We start from the raw sequence: 16082 nt of genomic DNA, 5'->3' as shown, positions 1-16082 counted from the left end.
CATGTGAATAATTTCTTCAATTTACAAAGAAACTGAGAACATCATTTCTCAGTAAGAAAAAAATGCTGTGGTGTGCTCACAGGCCACTAATACCTCATCCAGTTTCTTGACTTACTGGGAGATTGCAAAGAAGAACAAAGGAATTAAAATGAAATTCATCCAAATGCTTCCAAAGACACACATGATTAAAAAAAAAAAAAAGATGGGTTATCCTTAGTCTTACATAACATAGTTAAGTCAATCTCTTGTCCCTCTACTAAAAAGGAATTTCTGTTTTGATGATGGATTTTTCTACTTAATTCTGTTAGACAAATGTCCATTGAAATTTTCATGTAGGATACTAACAGCTGGTTTAACATCTTAAATTGTTGCAAAAGCTTACTCTTTATAATTGAACTATTCTATACATAAGATAAATTTAGTGAGTTAAACTGATTGGCGTTTGATTCACTCACAGGGTCTCAATTTTAAAGATGTGGTTCTGGTGTCATTAGTATGTTAAGTTCTCAACTTACTTGCTTACAAAGTAAATAATGAAAAGATGTCTTTCCTTAGAGACTTGTCTGCAAATTCATGTAGATAAGTTCCAGCACATTAAACAAGTGTGTTACTTTGTTAAAGGATAGTTTGGCACAGGTAAGTAACTATGAAGTCATTAAGGCTTTTCTATGTTGTGACAGTTGTGTTTACCTATAACAGACTAATGAACTTGTCAAATGTTCCTTTTTTCCTCTTGTTATTTCAGATCAGCCTTGAGTGGAATTTGACTGAAGATGTTCCAACAGTTTTATCTCTGGAAATGGTTAGCTTCAGGGATTATCTTTTGCTGTCTCTTCACAGTCTGCTTGGGCCAATATGATGATGGTAAGGATGCTTTTACTTTGACCTTTAGAGTTAGCCAGAATTTCAGTGGAATGTGAAAAACACCATAGGAATGAGTAATGCTAATTTGTAGTTCATTTTTAAAGGTTGGTGACCCTGTACAATAATTTTCCTTAATTAAAATAAACTTACAAAAGTAGCATTCGATGAACTTTGCTTTTTTAATAAGGATTGCAGTATGGTAGAAAATCCAGTGCTAGGTCTCTAAATGAACATTTACTTATACTTACTAAACAAATGCTTAATTATTATTTTAAAAATTCAATTCTATTGGCCAATCGTTGAACAAGTACAAACAGTAGCCTTAGATCAAGCTTAGGAATGTAAAAGATACCAAAATTTCCTATGAGACAAAAATCTCTGAAGGGGTCAAAAGTAGATGCCATAAGTGATTTTAGTGTTAGCACTTTAATTGGGGATTGCATTATTTCATCCCCCACTATTTTATTTAGAAAGAGTGAAAAAAATGTAAAAAACTTGGCATTAGATTTTCTAAGTCATTTCTTAAGAGTAAATCAGTCAGTTGAGAAAGATATATTTGTCATCAAGCTCTGTAGGGACCATTTAACATGTTATATCTGCAGTGGGTCAAATGTGCCTGTCTTAGATATTTCAATATTGGAGGAATCTGTCTTTGAGTACTACATAATGAAAGTGTGGAGTATATGTATATATTATATATATACTACATAATGAAATTATATATGTAATACTTTAAGAGAAGAAAAGTGGATAAAATTTCCCAACCTAGAAGTTGAATATTCAAGAAAAATGAGTTTGTTATTTTATTATTATTAATTTATTTATTACTTTTTATTATTTTTACTCGACATTTGTTCAGCATTCAGGGTACACAGGTGAACAACGATCTCCTTACCCTTGTTGCCATGTTCCCTAGTTGCTCTTAGAGGCAACAAGGATTGTGAATTTTGTGTGTGTGTGCTTTGTTTGGCTAAACTGAATGATCTGAAGATAGATGGATTAATTTGACTTTTTCCCAAACAGTGTTCAAATTGTGTACATATTAAGACATTTTCAGTCCTCCATAGTTAGGATATCATGTCTCTTTGGGGATTTGCAGAATAATTTACAATAGCAGCTATTTCATAAAGTCAACAGCCTAAACCCTTGAAAAGTTCTGCTAATTAGCACAGTGTTTACTTCAAGTGCATCTGAATTTAATGTTCATGTCATTGCCATTTATGTAGATTGTGAATCTCCAGTCTAACAACAAATTTAAAAGTGCAGTAAGAAATAAATAATGTAACTGCTACTTTGAAGCAAAAATAAAAATCAGTGGAACTTAAAAGAGCATGACTTTAAGTTAAAAGAATGCATTTTAAATCATGCCCCAAGAATAGATGACAAATCAGTGTGTTGGTATTTCTTTATGCCATAAGGCATTCTATTTGTATTCATATTTAGTGTTCACACTGAGAGGGACGGATTCACTGTCATTGCTCACATTAGACTTTCACAAACCCTGTACTTTTTAGCAATGCAATTTAGGTTATCAGAGGAAATCACTCCTGGTTTAACTTATAATGCTATAAATTAGTTTCTTTAATAAGCTAATTACAGCTCTTGGTCTCTCTAAATGTGCTTGTATAGATAGCCACCAAAATAAGATTATCAGGTCACTGTTGGCCATCGAGTAGTTACTTTCTGAAGCACAGTGCAGCTTCACAACTGCCAAGTTACATTTTATAGTGAGGCTGCCCCCTCACTGCGCTCATGGAAGACCTCCTTCCAGCCACAGTTAGAAAGCCTTTTCAGTTCTCTCCTGGAGATAGGTTGCTCAGTACTTAGGAAGACTGAAGGGGCTGGAACTGTGGCAAAGAAACAAAAATTTTCTGTAGTTTTTATAGAGATTTCTTAACTTTATATGCTTTTCAGCATTCCTTCCGTACTTGCATCCTCCAATGAGCGTGCTCCCAGATGTAATAACACATTCCCCTAGGTTGCCCTCAGGTCTTTACTTCTCTCTGGTCTCCTTCAATTAGGGACTCTGACGTCACTTTTATTTTATTGTTCATGAAAATGGTTTTCATAGTTACTACTTTTTTAAAATCCATATAAAAGTTGAGCCCACATTATGCAGGAATTAAATCAGGAGTAAGCAAAGCATGGCTAAAAAACAAAATAACACTTAACTGGAATATGTGATATGAATTTCTTGAAACTACTTTTTTATCCAAATGCTTGGGGATGCAGGTATGGGTTAGATTGAAAGAAGACGATGGTGAGAATCATAATCATGATAGAAATATGAGAAAAACAAGGAAAAATAGAAGCAGTTTTGCCATAGGTAATCCACTGGTTGGATTAGCCCTTTTGATAGTTGACAACTGATTTCCATACATAGTTAGAAGCTTCGGATAGAGGAAAATGAAGGAGAAAAAATTGAAACTACCCTAAGGCTATTAGTATAACAGTTTAGGTCACTGTTATGTTAAAACATAGAATTCTCCTGGACTTGCAATTAAAAACACTTTCCTGTTTTTTTCCTATGCATTTCCTTGCTTAGGCATAAGGCAGTTGGAAGGAAAAAATACTGTTTATTCAATAAAAATTTAAACCTGAAATGAAATATTCTAGTATTACCCAAATGTGTGAATCTGCTTCTAAGAAATGTATATTGCATAATTGTTATTTTCAATATTTTACAACTATTTTTTTTTACTTGGGAACTTGGGCTAAATTTTGAGTCTTTTGATATTTCTCATTCAAATCGCTGGGGTAAGGTTTTAGGTTCAGTAATAAAAGTTGCAGATGGTCTATTCCTTAATGAGCATTTCATTTGTTTGATGACTACATATTTAAGCATGCATTAATAACATGAGATTTATAGTATGATATTACATTTTAAAGTCGGAATTTAGCTAACTGATAAAATATTGGAAAACATAATTGATTTGTAGTTGATAGTAGCTACCCACTTCCCAATAAGAGAGCATTAGGACTGATATTTTAGCTTATAGTTTAATGCATTATCAATCCTGACAACTTTATTGGAATGGGAACATGTGCCCTGATCCCACATTGAGTGTGGGAGCCTGAAAAGGAGGTGCCATGGGAAGCAGAGGAAGCAAGGCTATCTGCTAAATTGTATGTTGTGTGGGATAAAAGATATAAAAAACATATTCCTTGTTATACATATTATTCACAGTGAGGTAAAGAAACCATGTTGTCCACAGGGTTTGTGTTTTTGTTTATTTTGATTTGATTTTGAGTTCATGAATGATTGATAAATGGGAGGCAAAGGGAGGAAGAAAGGAAAATGTTATATAGTTAAGGGGTATGTTTTATTTTCATTTTTTATTATTTCCTCTGCATTTCCAAATTGCCATATCGAGTAGATATTACTTCCATAAGCAGATAGGAGAAGTATTTATTTTAAAAAAATGTATCGTAACATTATAACTAACTTGGAACCAGAGCATTAGAGTATTAGAGGAGTTTTAAAAGGGTATGTGTGCCAATGAGTGTGTGTGTATGTGTGTGTTAGAGAGAGAGATTCCCTTGTGTGTGCAGATCATGAAAGCCAATATCAGTTTTTTTAAAGAAAGGGTTCTCCCTGGCTGCTCAAGCATTCAGCCTGGAAGACAAAACTCTTTCCTCTTGCCCTTGAGCTATTATGTAAACTAGCATATATCTATGATGTGAATGGAACCCTTATATAGCGCACAACCAGAACAACTTTCTGAAGGGATCCTGTATATAAGCTCAGAAAGTCACAAAATTTCCTTAGGCTCAGTTTCCTTATTAATGATAACAATCCGAAACTCAGTTTTATGCAGTTTCACACAGTACCTGACATATGATCAAGGTTCACTAAAATTTCTTTTTATCTTTATTGCTATTATTACTTCTAATTATTTATAAATAATTATGCTTCTTTTTATAAATTTATGTATAAAGTACAATGAGTACTTTGTGCTCTTGTGCACTATATGTATGTTCTTTCTTTATATCTCTCCAAATTTACTGAACACCTCGAAGATTTAACTTTGTTACATTATATTTTATTCTTAAAAGTATTGATGACTGTATTCTTTCCTTGGAGAGTTTACTGATTCAAATGAAACTAACTATAAGTGAAGTTTGAGGAACATTTCCAGGTGTATTTTCATGCTTGTTAGGTAATCTAATGGAAGGTTAGGTAATCTAATCCATGGAAGGTCAGTGATGAGACGCACATGTCAGTCAATTAAGGGGATAGCCATGTTATAAGGTCTGAGACTAAAATCTTCTGAGGTCTGACACTAAAGCCCGAAAACTTCATTTTTAGCAGGTGCATCAACCGGTCACAAAGTAGAATGCCACTGGGTTAATACTAATTAAACTTAAAAGAGAGAGTCATGCAAATTACAATGTTAATAATAGCATTATAAGGAAAATATAACTGCCCAATGAGCTGAAACACTTGTGTTTCCAAGAAAGATTTTCCCCCCTTTAGATACCTTAAGAAGAAATGGTTATGTAAACTTAACAGCTCTGTGAGAAGAGTTAAATTATCTTAATGGTTCATGTGTCCAGACCATGACAGACTGTCACATAGGGCACTGTTATAACAATATCCTTGCCTCATAGACTGCAATACTTTATTTGTGGGACACTCATGGTCTCCCCAGGATCATGCTGGAAATGTTTGTAAAATTTCTTATTTTTTGAGTTTGTTATTTCAAAGCTTAGTGCAGGTCATCTTCCTCTTGTTAACATTATATTTCTTTGAACATAATACAATGCAGTAGTTTCTTTTGAGTCTGTTTCAGTTATAATTAAATTAAAGGTGATTATTGGAGACTATACCTAAGTAATTTTCAATGAACTTAATTGTCTCTGAAACTTCTCAATCCTTCATTTAAATATGATTTATTAAGGCAGCACACATCGAGAGATATAGAGCAATATACATGTACACACTCATACATAATAGATAACACACATTTTAGACAAAAATAAAACCACATATAGCATATATTTTATGCAAATTTTAATCTTAATATAATATGGACATCTTTCCTTCTCTACCCTTTCACTTATTCCATCTTACAGAATGTATTTTTATTCTGAGAGGTTAAATTCAAGTTTTAAGAGTAACTTTGTGTTTTCCCTACAGGCTGATTTAAAATCCTGAGTATTTGTCTTTTTTTTTTTTCTTGAAGCTTTATAAGCTATAAGATTTATATAAACTGTCTGGATTGCATTATTATGGAACATTTAGAATGGTATGACAAGAAAGAGCACCTTCAATGCTTACTCCAGTAAAACTTTCCTAAACATTCTAAATTTCATCTCCAGATGAAAGCTTGTCTGTGTCCTCATTTTTAGATTGTATCCACACTTGAATTTCCTTTTTCCTCTTTCCCAAAGGTGAGTAATCTTGTGGATCCTGTAGACCCAAAATGGATTTGTTTCAGAGCAAAGGTTTGAAAAAGCGTATGTCTTTTCTTGTTTTGGCAACAAGAAGTTTTTTTCACTTTTCTAGGCTCTGACCTTGGGCCTAGAAGGATTACTCCAGTAGCTTTTGTGTACTCTACTAATAGGCTCCCGTAAAGCCTATCTGTACACCCTGGAAGGCCAGAGAGCTAGAGTCCAAAAAGTAAATAAATAAACTCTGAGAAACAGAAGACCAGTTATTGTACTTAGAAGATTCTCTCTCTGCTAACACACCCACACCCACACCCATATCCCCCAAAAAGTTTACTTCCAAGGTAACTCAGAATACCTAAATACTGATATTTCAGATACTCTCATTTGTCCCGTTGAGACAGGGAAAGAAGTAAAAGGTCTAATTCACTATCCAAGTGATACAATACAATTAATGATAACTAGTAAGGTGGATGCTTCCCTCTCTGGTTCTAACAACCTAACATTTTTGAACCCTTTGAAAAGAAAAATGCTCACATCCTAATTGTGTGAAAAGACAGAATTCATTTTAAATGTTTTTAATAGAAATTGGAATTGAACAAAAATGTAATTATAAACTTGCCTGGCTCTGAGTCATCAATGACTTATACAACTCATAATAGAATGTTTTTTCTTAGTTGGATCTTCTCCTGTTAAATCTCTGTGCTTGTTACCATCACTTCTTCACCAATTCCCTTAAGCTCTGCAATTTGGGTTTTCTCACATCTGTACTGATACTGCACTCTCTAAGGTCTCTAGTGACTACTTTTTTGACAAATCTTATAATTTTCTAGCGTTTCAGCAAACAACATTACTGATCTACTTTTCTTGCAACTTTCTTTTCCTCAGTGTTCCTTTAAACTGACTTTTCTGATTGTCTATATATCAGACATCATCTTTCTCGTGAATATTCTACCTTTTTCTATTCTGTGATTTTGAAATTGCCCACTCTTGTTTATATTACCATAAGGAGTCATTCTATAATGAGCCAATTTGGATATTTTCTGACAATTAAACAAGGTCCTCTCCTTGGTCATGTTCTATTTTCTCTAACTTCTCTTTCACAGTGCTTTCATCTAACTGCATATCCACTGCACATACTGTCACTTTTTCTCTAGTCCACATTTTCACTTTTCTATAGAACATTTATTTGGTTTGCATTTTATTGAATATCAACTCCAGGAAAGATATTAGGGAAACAAAAATGAGGCAGTTGCTTCATTCAAGTATAAAAATGAGGTATATAGTCAGTACAATGTAATTTATAAAATTATAGAATTATGTATAGCATATGTGTTTTGGGAGGATACAAATGGAAAATCTGCTAAAGAATTTGTTGTGGAAAAAGTTGGAAAATGTTTGTAAGATGAATTTTAATTTTTCAAGGTAGGGAACTGGAAATTTCAGAAAAACTGAAGAATACTCAATTGGTGTTCTGATTTAAGACGTACACAGATATCTCTGTGTAGAACTGAGGATTGCATATGCTGTTTTATGACATTGTTCAGGGAAGGTTAGATATTAAAGTATCCAAATGTAACAAAACAACATGTACTTGGTTGTGTTCACCATCTATCCAAGGCTTATTTGTAATTTCATCTCCTTCATAGAACTCCAGTTAACAACATCTCTCTCTCTCTCTCTTTCTCCGATTCTTAAAAGCTATTTCTTGATTGCTTGCAGTTCTCAGTTTTTGTAATGAATTGTGTCTAATGCTTTCTTATATACTATTAAGAAGTGTTCCTACAATTTCACAGACATCATTTCTACATGTTCAACAAGTTTCTTGAAATCGTAAATCATACTGATATGTATTTTATGTGTAAACAGCCTCTTTTTTTTTTTTTTTCGGTACACGGGTCTCTCACTGTTGTGGCCTCTCCCATTGCGGAGCACAGGCTCCAGACGTGCAGGCTCAGCGGCCATGGTTCATGGGCCCAGCCGCTCCGCGGCATGTGAGACGTTCCCGGACAGGGGCATGAACCCATGTCCCCTGCATCGGCAGGCGGACTCTCAATCACTGCACCACCAGGGAAGCCCTAAACAGCCTCTCTTTACAATAAGCACTAACATTCATTTAGCATTTATTAACAAAGCCCTTCATATAGATTATATTTTTTAATCTTCACAAGAACTCCATGAGGTCCTTGTGATTGTCATAATGATCACATACCATTGCACTACTATTATGCCTCAGATATAGATCAGGAAACTACAGAGACACAGAAGGGTTAAGTTGCTTTCCCAGTGTGACATTACTCCCACTATTGAGTGGCAAAGCTGAAACCAACCCATTATCTCAGCTCTACATGCAATAATTACATACTGTGCTATTATACTATGACATCAAAATCTTAACCTTTCCTGAAGATTTTACTCAAATTCTACTTATTCCTTGATACTAAATTATTCATTATTCTTTGATGTTGTTACTAATGATATTCATTCAGAATTAAGTGCAGAGAAGTCAGTAAAAGGGTACAAACATCTAGTTTTAAAATGAATAAGTTCTGGGGATCTAATGTACAACATGGTGACTATAATTAATAATACTGTATTGTGTATTGTATACTTGAAATTTGTTAAGAGAGTAGATCTTCAGTGTTCTCACCACATTAAAAAAAAAGGAACTATGTGAGGTGATGGATATGTTAATTAACCTGGTTGTGGCAATCATTTTATAATGTGTAAAGTATCAAGCCATATACTGTGCACCTTAAATATGTACAGTTTTTGCTTGTCAGTTAGACCTCAATGAAGCTGGAAAAAATTAATATCCACCTTCCCCTTTATATTGTCATATAATGAATGTTTTTATGTTTAGATTATAAATTCCTGAAGACAGAGACTGTCTAATTTACTTTTGTTTCCCTCAGCACCTGGCAGAATGACCCAGTTAGTGGTTATTTAAATAAGTAAGCCTTGTATAAAGAAAAATAGAATTGAGAGATGAAGTGTGTTTTTTAATGATATAGTAGCAAGAAGGTAAGCTTTGAGGATAGTAGTTGGAGTTCAAACAGCAATTCAAAAACATATTTAGTAAGACTTTGATTTATACAATACTGCTCAACATTAACATAGGGACCAAAGCAATCAGTAAATTACCTGTGCTATGGACGTATTACACACAGCATTCTTTTTAGCATTCTGCAGGAAAACAGAGTTTAGGTAAATTACATATAATTTTTTTTTCTTTAGAAACTCAATGTTTATCCCATTATAGGGCAGCATTTAGAAAAGTCTTTGTAGAAAACTCAAATTGAATCTTTCCTCTCTTCAGGTGTGTTTTCTGTCTTTTTCTGATTATTAGCTGCTGTTCTGGGCATTTTGTTCAAAATTCTGGTGGATCACACTGCAGCAATTGTTCCTGACATCAGTCGCTCTGTTTGAGATACTAATCTTCCCTACTCTTGTAGGATCCTATACTGCCCCTCAGGGCTGCTCAATTAGACATCTCAGTGATGACTGTTCAGCTACTCTGAGTTTATTAAGTGTCTTTATTGAACGGTTGGAATACTGATGAGAGCTGTTCAGGCTTAAACTTAGATAATGTGTGAAAAGGACAATACTAACTCAGTCATCAATACTTTATGTGGTTATATCCAGGATTTGGCCATTGTTGCTCTGCTGGATACCTAGAATGCAATTCTGATGGTATTCCCATAGGGGAAAAACTACAGCATTTTAAGGTAACATGAATAATACATGAATAATACAATTCTGATGGTATTCCCATAGGGGGAAAACTACAGCATTTTAAGGTAACATGAATAATACATTACATTGATTATTTTTATTCATTCATTCTTCAGGTACAGTAAGCATATGTAATGTCTATTATGTACACATAAATTTTCTAACAATTATAGCTAATATTTAATGAGTTATTTCTATGTGCCAAATAGCTTACATATAGTACACACTCTCCTCTACTCACATTGTATATTTATACATAATATACATGATATATGTATCATTGCATTTCAGTTACACAAGCTTACATAGTTTTATACAAATATTTTTAAGTGGCCACTAGGTGTCAAGCCTTATTCTATGTATATAGCAAACAACAAAATAGACCAAAAAAAATCCTTATTTTTATGGGGTTTGCTTTACATTGGAGGGAGACAGAAAGTAATCCAAATCACTAAGAAAATTATGTAGTATGTTAGTATGTGAAAGGGGTTATATCAAAAAATAAAGCAGGAAAAAGGGATACTTAGGGGAATACAATTTTAAATAGGAAAGTATGGGAAGAACTTACTGAGAAGTACCCTTGGAGCAAAGTTTCTAAGACGATTATGGGAAATCTCTGTAGATTCCTAGAAGAGCATTGAAAACAGAGGGAATACTGAGTGAAAGGGACTTGAGATAGGGACATGGCTAATGTACTTGAGAAACACAATTGCAAGCAAGTTATGGTGGGTGAAATGTTGAGCAGAGTGAGGGAGAGGGGACAGAGATAAGATCAGAGAGGTAGGATGGGTGGAGGAAGATTGCACAGGCCTTGTGGGCAATTGTAAGGACATTGTCTTTTTCTCTGAGTGAGAAGGAAATCTACTGGAGTGTTTCAAGCAGAAGAGTGAAATGATTTCACACAAGTTTTAACAAAATTGCTTTGACCCTTATGTTGAGAATCATCAGTTAAGTTCAAGGTGACCAGTGGGAAATGTATTAACAATATTCCAGGCAGAAAATAAAGATAGCTTAGACCAGGTTTTCATGAGAGAAGTGGTAAAAATAGATGACTATGAATGCATTTTTAAGGTATAACCAACAGAGTTTGCTGGTGTGTTGGATATAGAGAAGACGAAAAAGATAGCATTTAAAGTTTGATATCAATATATTTGGTCTAACCATCAGGGGAGACTGAATGACTTACCTCATCAAAGGAATAAATGTGGCTAGAACTGAGCCATAAAAACATTGATCATACTGTCCAGGAAAATGAGGTAGAACCATCATCTTAGATGAGGAAGAATATTAATATATAGAGACAGTTAATGAGAAGAAAACCAGAAGAGCGTGGTTTACTAAAAGCCAAAGGAAGAAGACATCTAAAGGAGAAAGTGATCAGCTGTGTCAAGTCTGATCAAGTAAGAGGAAGTATGAGAACTGATTATCGAATTAGCAATGTAGTGCTCATTTGTGGCATTGACAGGAATAGTTCGGTGCAATGTTGAAGGCGAAAGTTTGGAGTGGTTTTAAGAGAGGGTGGAGGAAGAAGAAATGCAGGGAGTTTGAATATATATAGTTTCTTTTTTCCTTTTTTTTTCTTTCTTCTTCTCTTTTTAATAGGGTGGCAGTAATAATAGGGAAATAGGAGTAAGTTTCAACAACACATGCCCCACCTCAGGTCCTAGTGATATAAGGATATGATAAAACAACCACCACCCCTGTGAGGCCCTGAGAGACCTACAGAAAAATAGCATCTTTTGGAAGACCCAGATTTCTAGTAGAGCAAGAAGAAAGGAATGTTCAGCAAAGTATGTATTATCTTATTTAATCTATTTAATCTTCAGTAAAACCCTGTGAGATAAATTCTATTATTATTCCCGTTTTCCAGATGAAGAAACTGAAACTTTAAAGATATCAAGCTATCTTGCTTAATGTCATATAGCTCCTGCGTCTAAGAGCCATGATCCTAGCTCAGGCAGCCTGGCTCAAGCTGCCATATTCTTAACCACTGTATTTTATAGCCTTAGTACAAAGTGCTACAGAACTCATGAAAGTACAATAATATGGACCCTAATCCATGGAACCTTAGGAGAATGATGGAAGCTTTGATCAATTTCTATTATATGTTCATTTATTCAATATATGTTTATTAGCATTTACCATATGCCAGTTTTGTGCTAAATTTTGGGGCTGAAAATATGACTAAGATACATTTCTTGACCTAATGAATGTTACTGCCTGGTTCATATGAAACATGAGCAAAAGGGATTACAAGTATAAATCAATGTACTGCATATAGATTGTGAGAGGCTGAAGTTAAAAGAATGGCATTTATGCTGCCTGCCTAGAACTGTACTAAAGTCTGTATCAATTGTAGTTAGTGGAAGAAAGATTTAAAGGATGAGATACTTAGAGCTACTTGGAAAATGAATGAGGAGCTATGATAGATTTAAATCTGATACATATAAATTCATATGTACAGTCAAAGCAAAAGGGAACATGAGAGGATTAATAGATGATAAAGCATTGGTAGTATGTGGATATGAAAGATTATCTATGGCACAATAGTTAAAGCATGAGCTTTGGAATCAGACTTTGTTCAAATCCTGGCAAAATCAGTATATGATTTTTGGTAAGTTATATAATCTCTCTATGACTTAGATCTCCATCTGTTAAAGAAGGATAATAGCAACTTTGATTTGATTACTATTAGGATTAACTGATGGTATGTATGTCAATTGTTTAGCATGCTTTCTAACATATAGGAAATGATAAAAACATATTTTTGGTATATTATAATAATTATTACTATTTTCAAATTAAAGTAAGATAGACACTGTTACATCATCATTAATCAGTATTTCTTTAGGTTTCCTTTATCTGAAAACATTTACACAAACACACACACACAGAGCCCAAACACACTATCACACACTGTATACTGAACTGACAACTTCTTAGAACAATCACTATACCTTCTACATAATTACTTCTGCGTACTATAATTCTTTGTATGATTTTCTGCCCACTTAGCCTGTGAAATTTTCAGCCACATTTATTAGTGGTGTCTGGCATAGAAAAGAAGCTCAGTAACCGTTTGGAATCTATACCTTTTCCATTTTCTCCTATCTCTTATTTTCTCTACCTCCTTCAAGTTTTTCTGAATTTATATTAGTTTCATTTTTTTTACAAAGGAACTTCCTTTAATTCCTTCTTATTTATCTTTCTTCACTTATATGTGTATGCTTCTCTTATCACTTTATTCTTCTCATTTTTTAATATGTTTCACCCAACTCCGTCTTTCTTTCTAATTGTATCTCTCTCTCCTGCTTCTTTGTCTTGTCTTCTTTCTGTCTCTCTGCCTCTCAACACTTGCTCAACTTTTGTTATCTTTCTGCCTTGCTTTAGCTAATTTAAATTCTAGAAAGCACAATAAACATCTTCTTGGCTCTAGTTACTTCATATTTCTAACTGATGGGTCTACTTTTATAAAGTAATTTTAACTGGACTTTTAGCCTCCCTGGTTACAGAAAAGAATTGGGATAGTATTGTAGAAAAAAGGAAAAAATTTTCCAGAGTGCATTTTCATTCTCATAATATAAAAATTACCAGGATGCACACACATATTTTAAAACCTCCGAAGCTTCCTTCTATTATCAGATGAGGAACATTTTAAAGGAGATGCCATCTGATTTCCTTCCCAATGATAGTGAACTTGGAAAAAATTTCAGTTTATTCTCTATATTTCTAAGATTGAAATTCAAACTAAGATTTTTGTTAGAGATCATTTATTAAATATCAATTCCATGGGAGTTCTTTTGAATATACAAAGCAAAATATATTCCCAGAAAAAGAAAACTAGAAGGAATATCAGCCAATGATATTCAAGACTCAACTTAGAACTATTCTTTAAAAAAACAATTTAATGTGGCTAATTCCAGAATGATTTAGTTAGCTAGTCTGTGTTCTCATAATATTCTGTGAATGCCACTTTGACAGCTTTATGAGTTTTCATGTCTATGTCCATAACTATGCTGTAAAATATTTAAAGGATGTGTTAGTTTTCTATTGATTTTGTAACAAATCACCACAAAATATGTGGCATAAAACAGCACAACTTTATTCTTATAGTTCTGTATGACACAAATCACATTGACCTAAAATCAAGGTGTGGACAAGGCTGTGTTTTTTTCCTGAGGTCTAAGGGAGAATACATTTTCTTATCTTTTCTATCTTCTAGAAACTGCCCACTTTCCTTGGCTAATGGTCTTTCCTCCACCTTTAAAATTAGTAACAGTCAGATGAGTTTTTCTTACAGCACATCACTCTCGCTTCTTCCATAATCACATTTCCCTCTGACTCTAAATTATTCTGCTTTAGGTTTCCATTTTTTAAGGACCTGAAATAATCTGGATAATCCAGGATAATCTCTTTATCATAAAGTCAGATGATGAGCTGACAATTTTAGGTGAAATATTAATTGTCCCTTGTCATGTGGTGTAATATATTCATAGGTTCTGAGAATTGAGATGTGGGAATCTTTTGGGAGCTATTATTCTGTTTATCTCAGGGGGTATAGTAAATTATCTGGTGTGTGTCATGAGCTCAATAAATATGATATTGAAACAATAAAGTTTCAGGACATATTTAGCCTGTTTTCTTTTCAGCACCATGGACAGCACAGGGAATATTAAATTTTTGAATGTCTGAAGCAGATGAGGACCTGGTATGTGGACAACGCCTAGGTTTACTTGACTAATAAGCTTAGTACAAGAATCTCTTATTAAAGAATTCCTTTAAAGTTTTTCTTTTTATGTGAGAGATAAGGAAACTCTGTCCCAGATAGTGGGAGTAAATTTCTCTTCAGCTTGTTGGTAGAATAGCTGAAGTTTATGTCTTCTCAAATTTTACCCCTGCTATTCCTGGGATATCCTTTTCACAAAATAATCTTATATAACTGGTCTCACTTATTGATCCTCTGCTCTCAAAGTTGCATCACAGTCCTACAGTTGTCAGGAAGTACTGTGTGTCATTAATACCCATGTCTTGAATAGGAGTAGGATAGGCAGAGGCATATATGACAGAAGGAAGAAAAATAGCACAAAGGAAATAGCAGATGCTATGACATTAAGTTTTGAAAGACTTTTATATACTTGGGAGGGTCACAGTTTAATGAAGTACTTATGTTTTACCATCAGTATGTCTCCATATATCCATGGTTTATTTTTTACATGATTTTGGATGAAACAAACACAAATATACATAGCCCTGTTTCCTAATATTAAAAAACAGAAGGACTATAACATTTGGGGATTTAAGTTTCTTATTACCAAGTTATACAACTGAGGGCTTTAAAAATATTACATTGTATAGATTTGGGCCTCTTCGTATATTTCTGTCATTCCAGTTATTAATTCTAAAAAGTTGAATAGTGATGCTAGGCTGTAACCTGGCAACCTTACCCAGGTTCATCTATCAAATTTGCTCTTTTCCCTCTTCTTCCTGTTTTGTACATTTCAAAACATTTCACTGTGTAAAAATCTTTAAGCACATTGTACACACTGTATTTTTTACCACATGTGACTTCTTGATAATATGTGGTTAAGATATCTTCATGATTTGCCAACATTATTCATAACATAAATTTCAGATCCCAAGGGAAAATGTGATATATCCAAATTAAATGCAATTTAGTTATACTGTGTGCAGAAAAGAGACCTGAGACTCCTGTCCTTGAAAAGGTCTGCTTATAAGGATGACCTTTTCTGGCATCTGAGAGAGTGATTACCTCTGGTGGTGGAGAGGCAGGGGGATGAGAAACTAGAGAGGTGTGTGCAGATGCAGCTTAATTGGTAATACTGTAGTTCTTGGATTAAGCAAATTGGTAATGTTTATTACATTATATAAATAAAAACCTTTTAAGAAAAGCACCATTAACTTGTTAATGATGATAGAGTATAATAAACTATTTATGATTAGTTTAATAAAATGCCTTTAAGATCCAATTAAAAATGTTAACAATGGGGGAAAAGGGCTTTGGAAACAAATTAATATTTGATTCTTAGAATTACTCGTTTAATGACTTTATGTCAATTAACTTTATCTCTTTA

The 16082-nt window shown here is 33.7% G+C and overlaps 1 protein-coding gene across 7 annotated transcripts in view; it reads left to right on the top strand.

The window, feature by feature from the left end:
• Positions 1–773: 773 nt before the first annotated feature.
• PCDH15 (protocadherin related 15) overlaps positions 774–16082 on the top strand; it is a gene marked incomplete at both ends in the record, with an annotated part of 718913 nt that continues 703604 nt past the window's right edge. For all 7 annotated transcript variants that reach the window (XM_081238611.1, XM_081238610.1, XM_081238609.1 and 4 more), the window contains one exon: positions 774–864. In XM_081238611.1, coding sequence (XP_081094737.1) covers positions 774–864 — 91 coding nt within the window. The remainder of the gene's footprint in view (positions 865–16082) is intronic.

Source organism: Mesoplodon bidens (genome assembly GCF_964165515.1).
Source record: "Mesoplodon bidens genome assembly, chromosome: 1".
Taxonomy (NCBI): domain Eukaryota; kingdom Metazoa; phylum Chordata; class Mammalia; order Artiodactyla; family Ziphiidae; genus Mesoplodon; species Mesoplodon bidens.
This window is presented reverse-complemented; position numbering and strand designations above follow the sequence as displayed.